At 37.8% G+C, this 14,608-nt stretch overlaps 1 protein-coding gene across 1 annotated transcript in view; it reads right to left on the minus strand.

Annotated features, from left to right (window-relative positions):
- The window catches only part of STAM (signal transducing adaptor molecule), an 81,354-nt gene that overhangs the window by 50,035 nt on the left and 16,711 nt on the right, over positions 1-14,608 (minus strand). The window contains exon 2 of the mRNA XM_006159741.3: positions 12,984-13,068. Coding sequence (XP_006159803.1) covers positions 12,984-13,068 — 85 coding nt within the window. The remainder of the gene's footprint in view (positions 1-12,983; positions 13,069-14,608) is intronic.

Consider the following 14,608-nt stretch of genomic DNA (forward strand, 5'->3'; position numbering starts at 1 on the left):
GGGGGGGGTGATTTCTCGCTTTCTATCTCTCTGTCTCTCTCTGTCTCTCTGGTGAGCGCACACGCCCTATAGCACAAACCTCTAAAATACACACACACACACACACACACACACACACACACACATAACTTAATACAACAGACAAGATGTGAGTATCCATAATATATTGAGAACTCCCTGAAGTAAGGAAAGGATATTAACATAATCCAAAGGAGAGAACATACTAATAGCTCTTAAACATAGGAAAACAATGTTCAACCCAGCAAAGATTAAGAGGGTCGTGATGATCTAAGACCATCTCACCACAAACCTCTTTATGTTTATCAAGAAAGATCAAGAAAGAGCCCCAACCATTAGTCCCTAGGCTCCCAAAGCTCCATCTGCAGAGATCAAGAGGAAGCCTGAGCCATCCTTCCTCTCTACTTCCCTGTAATCCAGAACCTAAGAATATATATGTTATCCCTGTTTATATCAGTCCCCACAGGAAGCCCTAGACCATCCTTCCCATCATTTAATATTCCTGTATATGCATTATTCCCCAATTTCTGAAACATTTCCACTGTATCCTCTAGAATTTACAGCCTGTTTTCAACGATAGCTCTACTCTCCTTAACCTGTCTCCCTCGGTCCTTTTTGCTACAGAAATCTAGCTCTTCATGGTGGACACTACTAGTCCTGCAGCCGACTCAAGGGGTAGCTTTTAATCCTTCCACAGCTCTCATATTTCCCAAGTGAGACATGGGTCCTCTCTGTTATCCTTGCCTCTTCCAAACTGTTCTCCCTCTTTCTTAAAACTCTCCAAGTCTGATAATGTAAGACTATCTTGACGCTGTAATTCATTTAAAAACCTTAATTGCCCCTAACCTCTCAATGATTTTAACTACTGGCTCAATGCCATTCTTTCCAACATTACTTCTGTTTTAACTCTCAGAGATTTTAAAAATGGTGTAACAGATGCTTCCAACATCTTAGCTTTTGAACTTGTATTCTACCCTAACTCCCATGGTCACACCCTAGACCTTGTCATTATCAATAACTGAAAACCCTCTCTAACCTTAATTTCAAGCATCTTACACTACAAATAGCGCCTTTTATTTTTCTCTCTCTCCAGTACCCAACTTTGTGACCACTTAGAACAACTCATCTCTGTTCCACTTACTCTGTATCTTTCTCGTTCTTAGAAAGCACCGAATGTTCTCTACCTTGCAGTATTCACTTACATGCTGTCCCTCTCACTGGAACGCACTGCTTTCAGTTGCCTCTTCTCAACTTTAAATCATAGTATAAGTGTTATCCCCTCACACCAGCCCTTCCCTAAAAAAACCTAAGTCTCCACCTTTAATCCCAGTTAGAGTGCTCTGCTCACTATGTTCTTATCCCACCATTTCTGTCTTCTAACAGTAGACTCCTTCCTGGCACTGCCAATGACAAAGGCTATGCCCACTCTAGTCACCACTATGTATGCCCACAGCACGACACTCAGCGCTCAATACGTATTTGTCAAATACAAGAAAAAGGACAAAGAGAATGAAATTGAACGAAGAAATTCTGCTCTGTTGGGAAAATGGATGAAACATGGAAATCAAAATTATGTTTTATAAAAAGTTATTTTAATCTTGTTGAAATCCTTCCCTACTTTAAGTTACATTAGAGAATCCTAAATATGAATTGTTCACATGTATAAATTAGGTAAATTACAGCACCCAGTTCTGCTGTGATGACTAAGTAAAATATCTATAAGGCCCTTCGATAGGACCTGGTAAATAATAAGGGGTCAATAAATGTTGGCTATTATTCTTTACCAGTACTTAAAAGATGAAAAATTAAGATTTGTAAATTGAGGATAAGATTACAACAAAAAATAAATGGAAAGAAGTCTGTTTTTAATCTGATGTTGCCCTTCCAACTCTAAGACTGACTAGGTCAAAAATTACTTTTCCCTTACAAAATCAGGAAAGCCTATCAATGTCCAGTTGAATGTCAGAAACAGCCATAGCTCAGTTCAGGACAAGATGATACAAAGCTGATGAAAAACATTTTTAACTTTTTTAATAACAACTATCATTTTATCCTATTAATAATTCCGTTTCAATAAATCAAAGATTAACTCGATCTATTGGCCAAGTAACCAGAAAAAAAAAAAACTATATTACATTTTCTGCCTCAGTCAGCTCTGTATTTGACTAGTGCTAAGTAATGACAATTAACATATTAAAAAATTAAAAAACAGTAGCTAACCAATACATACCCTCACATCTACTTTTGTATGAGAATACAAACAAATCAATCTAAATTAACAGAGAAAAGCTATTTATTATGTGAAGATATGTTAAAGAAAACTGCTATTATTCTGAAAGTCCTCTTGATTTCTGAACAATCACGGACTGTTCAGCCCATCCCATGACCTAACTGGCTAGGCATTCTTCGTTACTTACTCATACACTGGAAATGCACACTAAAAATCATGTGAGTATCTTGAGAAGTTGGAAAAAATTTCCAGAATATTGATTAAAGTCTTAAATTCAGCATAATCCAACATTTTAAGCTTTCTGAAAAAATAATCTATAACCTATATAAATAGGGATTATATTTAGTTTCTGGAGGTTAACATAATTATTTAAAATTATTAAATAATTTTATTCAATTATTATCAAAGTATTTCAAATATACATGCCATTAGCTAAAAATTATCTTAAATGAGGAAATGATTTCTAAATATGTCCAATGCTAATAAGTATTTTAAAAATAAATTTTAAGACTGAAAGGTCTTCTTAAAGAATAGGAAATGTAAAACAGTGTATACAATATGCTTATTGTAAAAGAATGAGAGAAAACATATTTGCATGTTTCTTTTCTTACAAAAGAAAGAACAGTAGCTACCTACAGAGGATGGGGTGGAAAACAGAGATAAGAGTTAGACTTGTCAATATTAATTTTTTAAAATGTCTTATCTTTTGAGCCATGTGCATATATAGCTTAAAATACATGGCACAAATTCATATATATACCCGTACGTGTGGTTTAAAGAATGGAAAATTCATTTGACAAAAGAGGAAGAATTAAGGAAAATTTTTCATAATGTCATTGGGAGCCATGTGTCAGGTCACAGTTATGATGACTGAAGAAAATGTCACAATTATCTCTTCCTCCTTTTAAAACTTGAAAATGCCGGGAACCAGCAGTTAGCGTAATGGCTATGTCGCTGGACTCCCACATGGTCGACCGTGGTTCGTGTCCCGGATCCGGTGGCTTAAAACTCACGCCGGGCGCGTGTGCGTGCGTGCCCAAGATCCCGAGAGGAGAATGGAGGAGAAGGGATTGCGGCGTGACCATCCCCCCTGGGGGGTGATTTCTCGCTTTCTGTCTCTATGTCTCTGTCTGTCTGGCGAGCGCACGCGCCCTACAGTGAAAAATCTCTCAAAAAAAAAAAAAACAAAAACTTGAAAATGCCTTCCAAACTACCACAACTCTATAACAGATCATTTAAAATTAAAAGAGGGGAGAAAAAAAGACTTAAAATAATATGAAATATTTCATTTATGCACTGAATAATTCTACTATATATCACTGGTTACAAATAATTTTCATTAAACACACACACACACACACACACACACACACACACACACACAATTACTGAAAGTGAAATGCTTTTCCTGAAGTCCCTCCAATCATTCTTCGGTCTATCCTTATAAACAGATCTCTATATTTTATAAATTTACAGACTAACACCAAGTGACAACAACCATTTTTTGGGGGGAGGAGGGAGTTGGGACATGTGCGCTTGCCAGAAAGACAGAAAGAAACAGAGAGACAGAAAGTGAGAAATCACCCCCCAGGGGGGATGTCCATGCCGCAATCCCTTTTCCTCCATTCTCCTCTTGGGATCTTGGGCATGCATGCATAGGCACCCGGCATGAGTTTAAGTCACCAGGTCCAGCACTCGAACTGTGGTTGACTACATGGGAGTCCAGCAACATAGCCAATATGCTAACTGCTGGTCGCCAACAATTTTATTTAAATGTGGGTTGTTGTCCAATACGCAAACTACCTTATGAACTGATTTCTCATCTACAACTTCCCTCTATTTCAACAACCCCGTCTAAATCTGTCTTAGGAAAATGGATGTTGATGTCCCCTTTCCTCTCTCAGCCCAATTACAAGTCTCAGACTTCTCTGAAGCACATTAAGTATCTAGAATACCTCACTGACAACCATCAGCAACTATCAGGAACCCATATCTAAACAAATTTACTTAGATTCCCAAATAACACAAACCAAATCTCTTTAGGTTTTCCATATACACTAATTATAAAATGATTCAAAAAGCTAAAAACAGAACCAGTCCTCTAGCACTAAGTACAGCACTGCGCAGAGAAAGATTCCACATGGCTGACACTAGTTCAAAGCCCAGCCTCCTTGGATTGAAAAACACATCGTGTGTGTGCGTGCGTGCATGCCAAGAACCGTGATGAGATGAAAATATGGAGGAAAAAGGAGCTGCAAAGTAACTGAATCCCACTTGGTAGTGATCTGTGTGTGTGTGTGTGTGTGTGTGTGTGTGTGTGTGTCTTTTTCTCTGGCACATTCACATGCTATCTGGCCATAAAAAAGAAATATTACAAGTGAGTAAGAGGGCTAGAGAAAGAGGGAATGAGTTATTGTTTGGTGAACACATGGTTTTAGTTTGGGATGATGAAAACATTCTGAAGATGAGCAATTGTGATAGCTGAAAAACAATGTGAGTGCAGTCAATATTATTGAATTGTACATTTAAAAAAGGCAAAAATGTTCAAGTTTTATTTTATATATATTTTTACAATAAAAATAAAAATTGTAACAAAAAAGACATATTAGGAACATTACCCCATAAGGACTCCAAAGTGTACTGCTCACCTGAAAGGACCTTAATAATTTTCTATGACTGGGGCCTGTAGTAGGTGGAATGTTGGTTAAGGCACTGGACTCTACCATGGCCAATCATGGTTTCAAATCCAGGAATGATGGCTTGAAAATCACACTAGGTGTGTATTTGGGCATACCCAAAATTCTGAGACGACAGTGGAGAAAAAGAAATTGCAGCATGGCCATTACTACCTAGGGGTTTCTCACTTCCCTCCATCCTCCATCTTTCCAGTGCATGCACAAACCCTATGGGAAAAATCTAAAAAAATTTAAAATAATAAAATAATGTGCTTTTAATAAGTTAAACCTGGGACTATAAAAAACATTTTTTTTACTTATTTATGCATATTTCATTTTGCTATAGGGCGTGTGTGCTTACCAGAGTTAAAAAGGAGAGTAATTCCTCTTGGAATTTTAGGCACAGACACTCAGCAGGTTTTTCAAGCCACTGGGTTGGGTACTTAAACCATGAAGTCAGTCATGTAGGATCTAGACAATTTAACCACCATGCCACCATCTGGCCCAAAACCCAATGGTTAACGCTTACTCATTAGGCATGTAGGCACAGTGCCTAAGACTCAAAATAATGTTATAGGTAGGGAACCAGCAGTTAGCGTAATGGCTATGTCGCTGGACTCCCACGTAGTCGACCGCGGTTCGTGTCCCAGACCCGGTGGCTTAAAACTCACACTGGGCGCGTGTGCATGCGTACCCAAGATCCCGAGAGGAGAATGGAGGAGAAGGGATTGCGGCGTGACCATCCCCCCTGGGGGGTGATTTCTCGCTTTCTGTCTCTATGTCTCTCTCTGTCTGTCTGGCGAGCGCACGCGCCCTACAGTGAAAATCTCTCAAAAAAAAAAAAATGTTATAGGTACACAAAAAAGTTTTTTTAAAAAATAAGAATAATAAAATGAACTTTTAAGTCAAAGAAAATGTTTTAGTACCTAATACAATATATTTTTCTTTATAACAATGCAGTCATAATTTTTTTTTTTTTTTTAGTTTTTTAATGGATAAAGGAATCAAAACCACCCAGGGGTTCTGAAAGCCCTAACATGGACCCTTTGCTTAACAATTCCTAATACAAGATTATCAAAGTACTGCAAAAAGCAAACACACAGTTAGATGGCATACAAAACAGTATATATGTATGAATTATTATTTTTTTAATAATAAGGTCTCATCATGTAGTCATTCTCTTGCCTTAGCCTCTTGGCTGGGACTGTGTCCAGCTAAAACAGTACTCTTAAAGAGAAACTGCATACATGAGCAATTATGATCCCTGACATTTTTCAAACCTCAACAGCATTATTCATAGCATGGTATCTCAATTATTATTTAATCACATTCAAATAACTCTTTACTAATAAGATCTATGAAGAGCAATCCCACTTAAATAAATAAATCAAGTAAACACATAAATGCTTGGCAATTAGTAAGGACTTAAAGAAACTAGAAAGTATGACTGCTAAGAAAGGGGAAATTAAATGGGGGAGGGGCCTGGTGGTTAAAGTGCTGGGCTTTCCCACATGGTTAACCATGGTTTGCGTACCAAACCTGGTGGCTTGCTTTCTCGCCTTCTCTCTCTCTCTCTCTCTCTCTCTCTCTGTATCTCTCTGGTCAAATTAAAAATGAATGAAAGAATGAATAAATAAAGTTAAATAAATAAATTTTTAAAAATTAAAAAAAAAAAGAAATACCTCGGATTTTCCTAAAACATTAAGAGAAACAGAAAGAACAGAAGTGCCATGATTACTTTAGGCCAGCAGAACAGAAGCAGAGCCAACTCTGAGCGTGGTGATTGTTATCAGCCATGAAAAACAACCACACCTTCCGACCTTGTATCACAAGTGGCTTCATATCATGCCAGTCTTACAGGAAAGGGATTAGCGGATGAATACTTTGGACTCCCCTGACATCTTTTCCAACAAGAGAGACCATGGGTGCTGTCGCACCCTCCTCGTGCACATCAGCATGTTAGCATCGGCCTGGGATGAAAAGTCCTCCCCCGGGGCAGAGGGAGCATCAGCTCAGGGGCTTACAACTGCTTCCCCTAGAGAGTTCTCGAGGGCCCGACTCCTGTACTCTGGAGTTCTCCCATGAGAGAAAAGAAAAAGAAAAGAAATGAAATTAAATGGGGAAAGAAAGGAGGAGATAAAACACTGACAAAAATAATGAAGAAAACTACCCCATGTACCTGAATTTACTAAAGCTGAGGCCAAGCAGTAGCACAGTGGTAATACAACTAGACCCATATGGCAAAGGTCCTGTGTTTGCCTGGTCCTGGAATCAGCCTGAGTTGGTTGAGACTTGGGAGTGGATTGTAGTCATGAAGACTGTGTTGGGTGTGTCTCCCTTTTTCTCTCTCTGCCTCTCTTTCTATGTCTTTCGTGGAAGAAATAAATGAATAAACTTTTATTTATTTATTTATTTATTTTAGTTTTGCTAAAGGGCACATGCACTTGCCAGAGTGGGGGGTGGGGGCCATCACCCCTCCTAGGAGAGATGGTCACACTGCAATCCCTCCTCCTTCATTCTCTTCTTGAGATTTTAGGCACATATTCACACATCTGGCATTGTTTTACAAGCCACCAGACCCAAGATTCAACCATCTGGTCAGCCACGTAGTACTCAGAAGTCTTAATTTCCACACCATATGCTGGCCCCAATAAATGAATAAACTTAAAATAAAAATAAATAAATAAACTGAAAATACTTCCTAATTCTAAAAATAAAATTACTATATGATCCAGCAATCACACTTCTAGGTATATATCCAAAGGACTAGAAATTTGTGTGTCAAAGAGAGATCTGCATTTCCTATATTCACTTCAGCACTACTCACAATAGTCAAGATATAGAAGCAACCAAAGTGATCAACAGATTGATAAAGAAAATGTGGTACTTGCACACAGTACATAGCCTTAAAAAAGAAGAAAATTCTGTTATTCATGGCAACATGGATGAAACCAGAAGACATCATGCTACCTGAAATAAAGCCAAGCACAGAAAAATAAATACTTATTGGTGGAATGTAAAAATTCAATCGCATTGTTAAGAGAGAGTAGGAAGGTAGTTACCAGAAGCTAGGAGGGTGGTGCAGAAAGGGAAGATGATGATCAAAGGGTACAAAGTTTCAGCTAGATTTAGTAATCTATTGAACTGTATGATGACCACAGCTAATAATGTACATCTCCAAATTGCTAAGAGTAGATCTTAAAAGTATACACCATTAAAAATAATCTGTAGGGTGAAAGATACATTAATTAGCTTAACTGAACCATTCATTCTACAATGTATATATCTATCAATACATCACCAGGACCTCATAAGTATACACAATTACTATTTGTCAATTAAAAAGTATTTTTTAAAATATTCCTAAGTAAATTTACAGATTTTGTACAATGCCATATATCACAATTTCACATGGGTTAAAAATCTATTTATTAACTAGAAAAATATGGAATAGTTCCAATAATGAAATAGCTTTTTTGCCTTTTGACTTCAAGCAACTGGCCAAATTATTACGAACAGCATTGAGAAAATAAAGAACGCCAGAGTAAAGATAAACAGAAAGTCATGGAGTGAAGAGAAAGAGGAGGAACTTTGCAAATGGAATGCTAGATAAAAAGGTTTATCTCCAAAATACATAGGAATGGAAGTAAGTTGATACCAATCCTCAGCAAACTGTCATTAAATAGGACTTTAATCAAAAGTAAGCAGAGTAGCACCCATTTAACCATACATCTGATACTGTTAAAAATACTTTATGTATTAACTAATATCACAGTCATAACACCCTCCCTATAAAAAAGACTCTTCATGCACATATGACAAACTAGGAAAACTGGGCCCAGAAAGGTAAATTTACATCAGTATGACATAAGCGGTTAGAGACAGCATTTAAACCCAGGCAGGCAGGCTCACTCCAGAGTCCATGCCCTCACCCACTAATTGCTTATTCCCTCAGCACAACAAACATTCCTGAATCATTCATTCCATGAATCTAAGTTTTCTACAGAAAAATTTCCAAAATACAAGCCAAAACACAAATAAGAATCATTTTCATAAAGTGCTTTGAGAATTCAGAGGATCATATTGTTGTGAGTAAAGGCAATAAGCAAAGGCTTTGCAGAAGAAATACTTCAATTAGGCCTGAAAAGATACAGACACAGACAGAAAATGAAAGAGGAAAATTTTATCTACTGAAGGAATAAAAAGACCAAAAACATTAAAGTATAAAAGCATTTATGATCCAAATCACAGAGTTGAAATGAATAGTATACAGAAGAAAAGGAAAACAAATTATTCAGAAGACTAAGGAGTTTAAACTTAACTTAGTACAGAAGGTAGGGAAGTAACCTGAATACAGTTGTCACATGGCAACTGGATAAAAGAGTTAGATAGAAAAGATGGAAATGCAAAGAAATCCCCAAAGGTTAATTCACTATTCTAGGCAAGGTAGAGAATGTCTCAAGTAAAGAGGAGCAAATGAAAATGGACAAAAGGAATGAATACGTAGCATGGAGTTACTAAAATTTCAATTAAATTAATGAATGAAATCAGAAAGAACAGGATACATTTTAATATTATAAAAGATCAAAGCCAAGGGACCAGCAGTTAGCATAATGGCTGTCACTGAACTCCCATGTAGTCAACCGCGGTTCGAGTCCTGGACCCAGCGGCTTAAACTCAAGTCGGGCGCATGTGCATGCGTGCCTAAGATCCCAACAGGAGAATGTAGGAGAAGGGATTGCGGTGTGGCCATCCCCCCTGGGGGTGATTTCTTGCTTTCTATCTCTCTGTCTGTCTGGCGAGCACACGTGCCCTATAGCAAACACCTCTCCAAAAAAAAAAAAAAGAAATCAAAGCCATAATGACAAAAAAAGGGAGAATCTCTGAGAATCTGAAAGGCAGAGCATATTAGGAAACAAACATGGATAGAGTGAAGGGTAGACAGATCCTGAAGACAAACTGCCCCTGCCTTATATGGCCATGCTTGAGAACTTGATCAAGGAGACTTTTTAACATCAACATTTTCTTTTGAAGAGGTTTTTGCTATAGGGCGCATACGCTAGCCAGAAAGACAGAGACAGAGAGACAGAAAGCGAGAAACCACCCCCCAGGGGAGATGGCCACGCTACAATCCCTTCTCCTCCATTCTCCTCTCGGGATCTTGGGTACGGTGTGAGTTTAAGCCACCAGGTCCAGGACTCGAACCTCGGTCGGCTATATGGGAGTCCAGTGACATAGCCATTACACTAACTGCTGGTCCCAATATAACATCAACATTTTGAGAGAGATGTTACCTACCAATCTATGAAAGAAGGCTGACAGAATCTAGTTGCAAAATAAATGTGAAGGTGACTTTGTTGTTTTAGGGGAATGAAAGAATCATCTTTTCATTAACAGAAATAGTGAACAGGTGTTGGCCCTCTGGGTGTAGCTTCAGGGCTGTGAGGGCCCTCAGCAAGGGACTCCCCTTCCAGATGTCAATGCTAGCCAGGTAGGCAGGTTTCACTGACCTCCTCTGGCTCTTCTCTGCCCCTTCTATTTTTTTCTCTTAAAAAAAATTAAAAAAAAAAAAAAACAGAAAAACAGCTTTTCTCCCCTGTTTGTGCCTTTCTCTTGTTAATTTGTCTCCTCTTCCCTCAACTAGGACAGAAAGCAAACAGGCCAGTTCACCTCTGACTGTGTTGGCCCTTTGTAAGACATACTTGCGTGCTACATGGTTTTCTATCTTTAATCCAATTTCATTATTTACCATGTGACTTCTGGTTTTTTCCCTCCTCTCTTAGTTCTAGTTCTTTCCTTCCCTATTCTTTGCTCTTTCTATTTCTATTTTCTACATTCTTTTTCTTTTTCTTTACTTCCCTGGTTTACTGCTCACCCCGTACCCACTTCCCAGAGAAGACTAGGTGCACAGAGGCTAGACATCTGAGTAGTGTGAGTTTTAGACAGTTCTTTGCCCCTCACTATACTTGTTGCAAGAAGATTGAAATTTCCCTTCATAAATCCATCTGAAAAACATATTCTGTGATTCCCACACTGGAGGACACAATAGAAGGAAGAAAATAGTAAGGAAATACACGAGCTCACAGTCACAGAATAACTCTTCAAAAAATTACCCAAAAATGAACACATTACCAAATGACTAAGAACTGGATGAAGGACCAGCAGTTAGCGTAATGGCTATGTCACTGGATTCCCATGTAGAAGACTACGTTCAAGATCCCAAGAGGAGAATGGAGGAGAAGGGACTGTGGCTTGGCCATCCCCCCTGGGGGATGATTTCTTGCTTTCTGTTTCTGTCTCTCTTTGCCTTTCTGGCGAGCGCACGCGCCCTATAGGAAGAAACCTCTACCAAAAACAACACCCCCAACCCCATGTGGAATGAGGAAAAATAAAAAAAAAAAAAAAAAAAAAATGGTAAGTGCTGGAGGGGATGTGGTGAAAGGGAAATACTCCCACAGTATTGGTAGGAACATAAATTGGTCCAGACACTTTGAAGAACAATATGGAGGTTCCTCATTCCTCAAAGACCTTCAAATAGAACTGTCATATGATCTAGCAATTCCACTCCTGGCTATCCACCCAAAGGACAGGAGAAGGCTTAGTCAGAAAAGCACCTGCACAACTATATTTATTGCATCATTATTCACAATTGCTAAGACATGGAACCAACTCAAATGTCCATAAACAGATGAATGGATTGAAAAGTGTGGCACATATACTCCATGGAATAATATTCAGTCATAAAAAACAACAAGGCCCTGGAATTAGATAGAAAGTGGACAAATATAGAAGATCTGTTGCTGAGTTAAGCAAGTCGGGCTATGAAAGAGAGGCATTGTATATCTCCACTTAACATATACCATCTGTCTACACTCTATGGTAGAGACTGAAAGTCTAGAGAACATAAAAGCATTAAAAATTGTCATGGACACTAGAGACAAAGTACAGGGAAAGCATGGAAGGGGAAGAGTGAAGGAAAGGAAAATTGGGGGGGAAATAGAGAGGTAAGACATTTATAGGACACAGACATGGTTTATTATCTGTTGATGAGGATGTGTATAGTATTCTCAACTAGACTGAACTGAGGTGCATATGATGGTGGGTAAAGTCACTTTAAAATCTAAATGATGTATAGTGATTGAATGCATAAATAATAAAAATAATAATTAAAAAAAGGAAAAAAAAAAAGAAATAGGGAACAAAACAGGGAAAGTAGTTTAAAGAGAAAAAAGACAGGAGTTCAGGTGTCTAGATAGTGAAATTAAGGCTTAGGGTAGGATATCCAGAAATGATGTGTTCATAGGACTTGTGCTTAGAAAGAATCAGAGCTAAAAACACATATGTCACCCACATAAAGACACCTGAAAACTATGAGATGACATAAGAAAAAGTAAAGAAAAAGAAAAATAAATCAAGCAAAGTTTAAAGAACATCTGTATTTAGGGGTGAAGGAAGACGAGGCAAAGAAGGCAGAGAGGGTTAAGCTGTATCACCAGAAGAACCAAGTACCAGTGCTTCCTAAACATTTACAAATGAAAGTACAAACAAGACAAGACTATTTGTGTGGCACAATGCAGTAAATCAGACTACTAATGGCTAGATGTATAAGCTCAAAAATCTAAGGAAATTATTCATATGCACACCCGTTAATCCACACATGAACTGTTTAGAGAGCTCTTAATACACGCCAAACAGTTAAGATTCATTTTCCCTAATCTCTCTCTTTCTCTCTTGGTAGTCACTGACAAGATGGGTGGAAGGTTGAGGATGTGACAAAGAAGGAAAAAGCTCAGAAATAATCATGACACTTGGTAATAGAAATCCATGATGACTCTGAAAACTAATAAAACAATTAGATTTCAGAAAATATGGGAAAGGATGTCTGACTAAAGAATCTTATTTTTACCAGTCAAGTCATCTTGTTTTAAAGAGTAATCTAAATGAGATGATTCTTCAAATCTTTAGTCACAATATTTTCTTTTTAATATGCTTGACTTCCAAACCCTTCTTCATGTTTATAAAAAGGAAAAATAAAACCATCTAAAACTTTGAAAACTTACCCAGTGCGAGACTGACCAACTTTATCACAAATATCCAAAATGAGGCCCCAGTCCTCGGCTGTATTCATCTCACTGGTTGCTTTCTCTGTGCATTGTAAAAGAAATTGAGGAAACATAATTTTAAAATCTTTAAATAATACATAATCACATTCAAATCACCAACCTATAGAAAAATCAAGTCTCAACAACAAAACAAAATAGTTGCCAACGGTGTAATTAATAAGATTTTCATGTCCATTTTGTAAAGCTGGAGAGGTACCTTCATATGTATCGTAATGATTTTCTCCATTCATATTGGTTGCTTTTTACTTGGCATAAAAAATAAGCCACTGATTTTTCTTTTTAAAAAGCTACATACAGAGGCTGGCAGGTGGCATGCTGGTGAAAGGCGCTAAATTCCCACATGGCCAACTGCAGTTTGAGTTCTGGACCTGATGGCTTGCTTACTCACTTTCCCTTCCTCTCTCTGTCTCTCTCTGGTCAAATTTAAAAAATAATAACAACAAATGGAATAAAATAAAATAAAATAAATAGTTTTTAAAGTTACATACAGGTTGCTAAGGCATGAATATATCCCAAAAAATACATGTTAAGAAGTTTGATCAGCCATTTGGTGAGTAACAGTGTTGAGAGGGAAGAAACTTAATTAACTAAGGGATTAAAAAGTAGGGTCTTTGGAAGGTGATTAACATTAGTAAAAGTCATCAGGGTAAAGGACCTCATGAGTGAATCCTGGTGGGTATATAAGGAGAGGGAATGAGACAGACACACACACATAGACATGCAAGTTCTTGTCATGCAATGCCATTTCTGGACTCTACACAGTCTCCAACAAGAAAACATTTGTGTCTTTGTGATGCGTAGTGGTTGAGCTACAAAAACCTCTACTTTTTTATTCAGCATTAGCACCAGAAAAACACAGGTTTACCCCCATCTACAAACAGAAAAACTAAAATAAATATAATTTTTATAATAAAATATCCCTTTTTTCTTTAAGAGACTTTTGCTATAAGGATGCATGTGCTCACCAGAGGGACAGAGAGAGACAGGGACAGAAAGCAAGAAATTACCCTCAGTGAGGATGGTCAGGCCACAATATTTCCTCCTCCATATTCCTCCCAGAATTTTGGGCATATATACATACCACCCGGCGTGGGTTTTAAGCCACTAGTCTGGGACTCGAACCACATCAACTACGTGGGAGTCCAGTGACATAACCGCTATACCATCTGCTGGTACCCATTATAAAATAGTCTTACCTTTATCTGCAAGTGAAGAAAACATGGGCTAGGCATAGATCTCTATCAAAATGTTTCAGATAATTAAATTAATTATTGAGCTAGTTTTGTTTTGTTTTGTTTTATTGTTTTGTTTTCAGAATGGGCAATGGAGAATGAAGTAAAGAAAATCAAACTTTGAGAATTTTTCCTAAAATAAGAACTTAACATACTAAAAACATCAAAGGAGGTATGGTTAGGACCAGCAGGTGACATAGCAGTTAAGGCACAAGACTCCTACATGGTCAACTACAGTTCAAGTCCTGGACCTGGCGACTTAAAACTCATGCCAGGTGCATGTGCCTGCACGCCCAAAATCCTGAGAGGAGAACAGAGGAGAAAGGATTG

This window comes from Tupaia chinensis, unplaced genomic scaffold (genome assembly GCF_000334495.1).
Source record: "Tupaia chinensis unplaced genomic scaffold, TupChi_1.0 Scaffold000647_1, whole genome shotgun sequence".
NCBI lineage: Eukaryota > Metazoa > Chordata > Mammalia > Scandentia > Tupaiidae > Tupaia > Tupaia belangeri.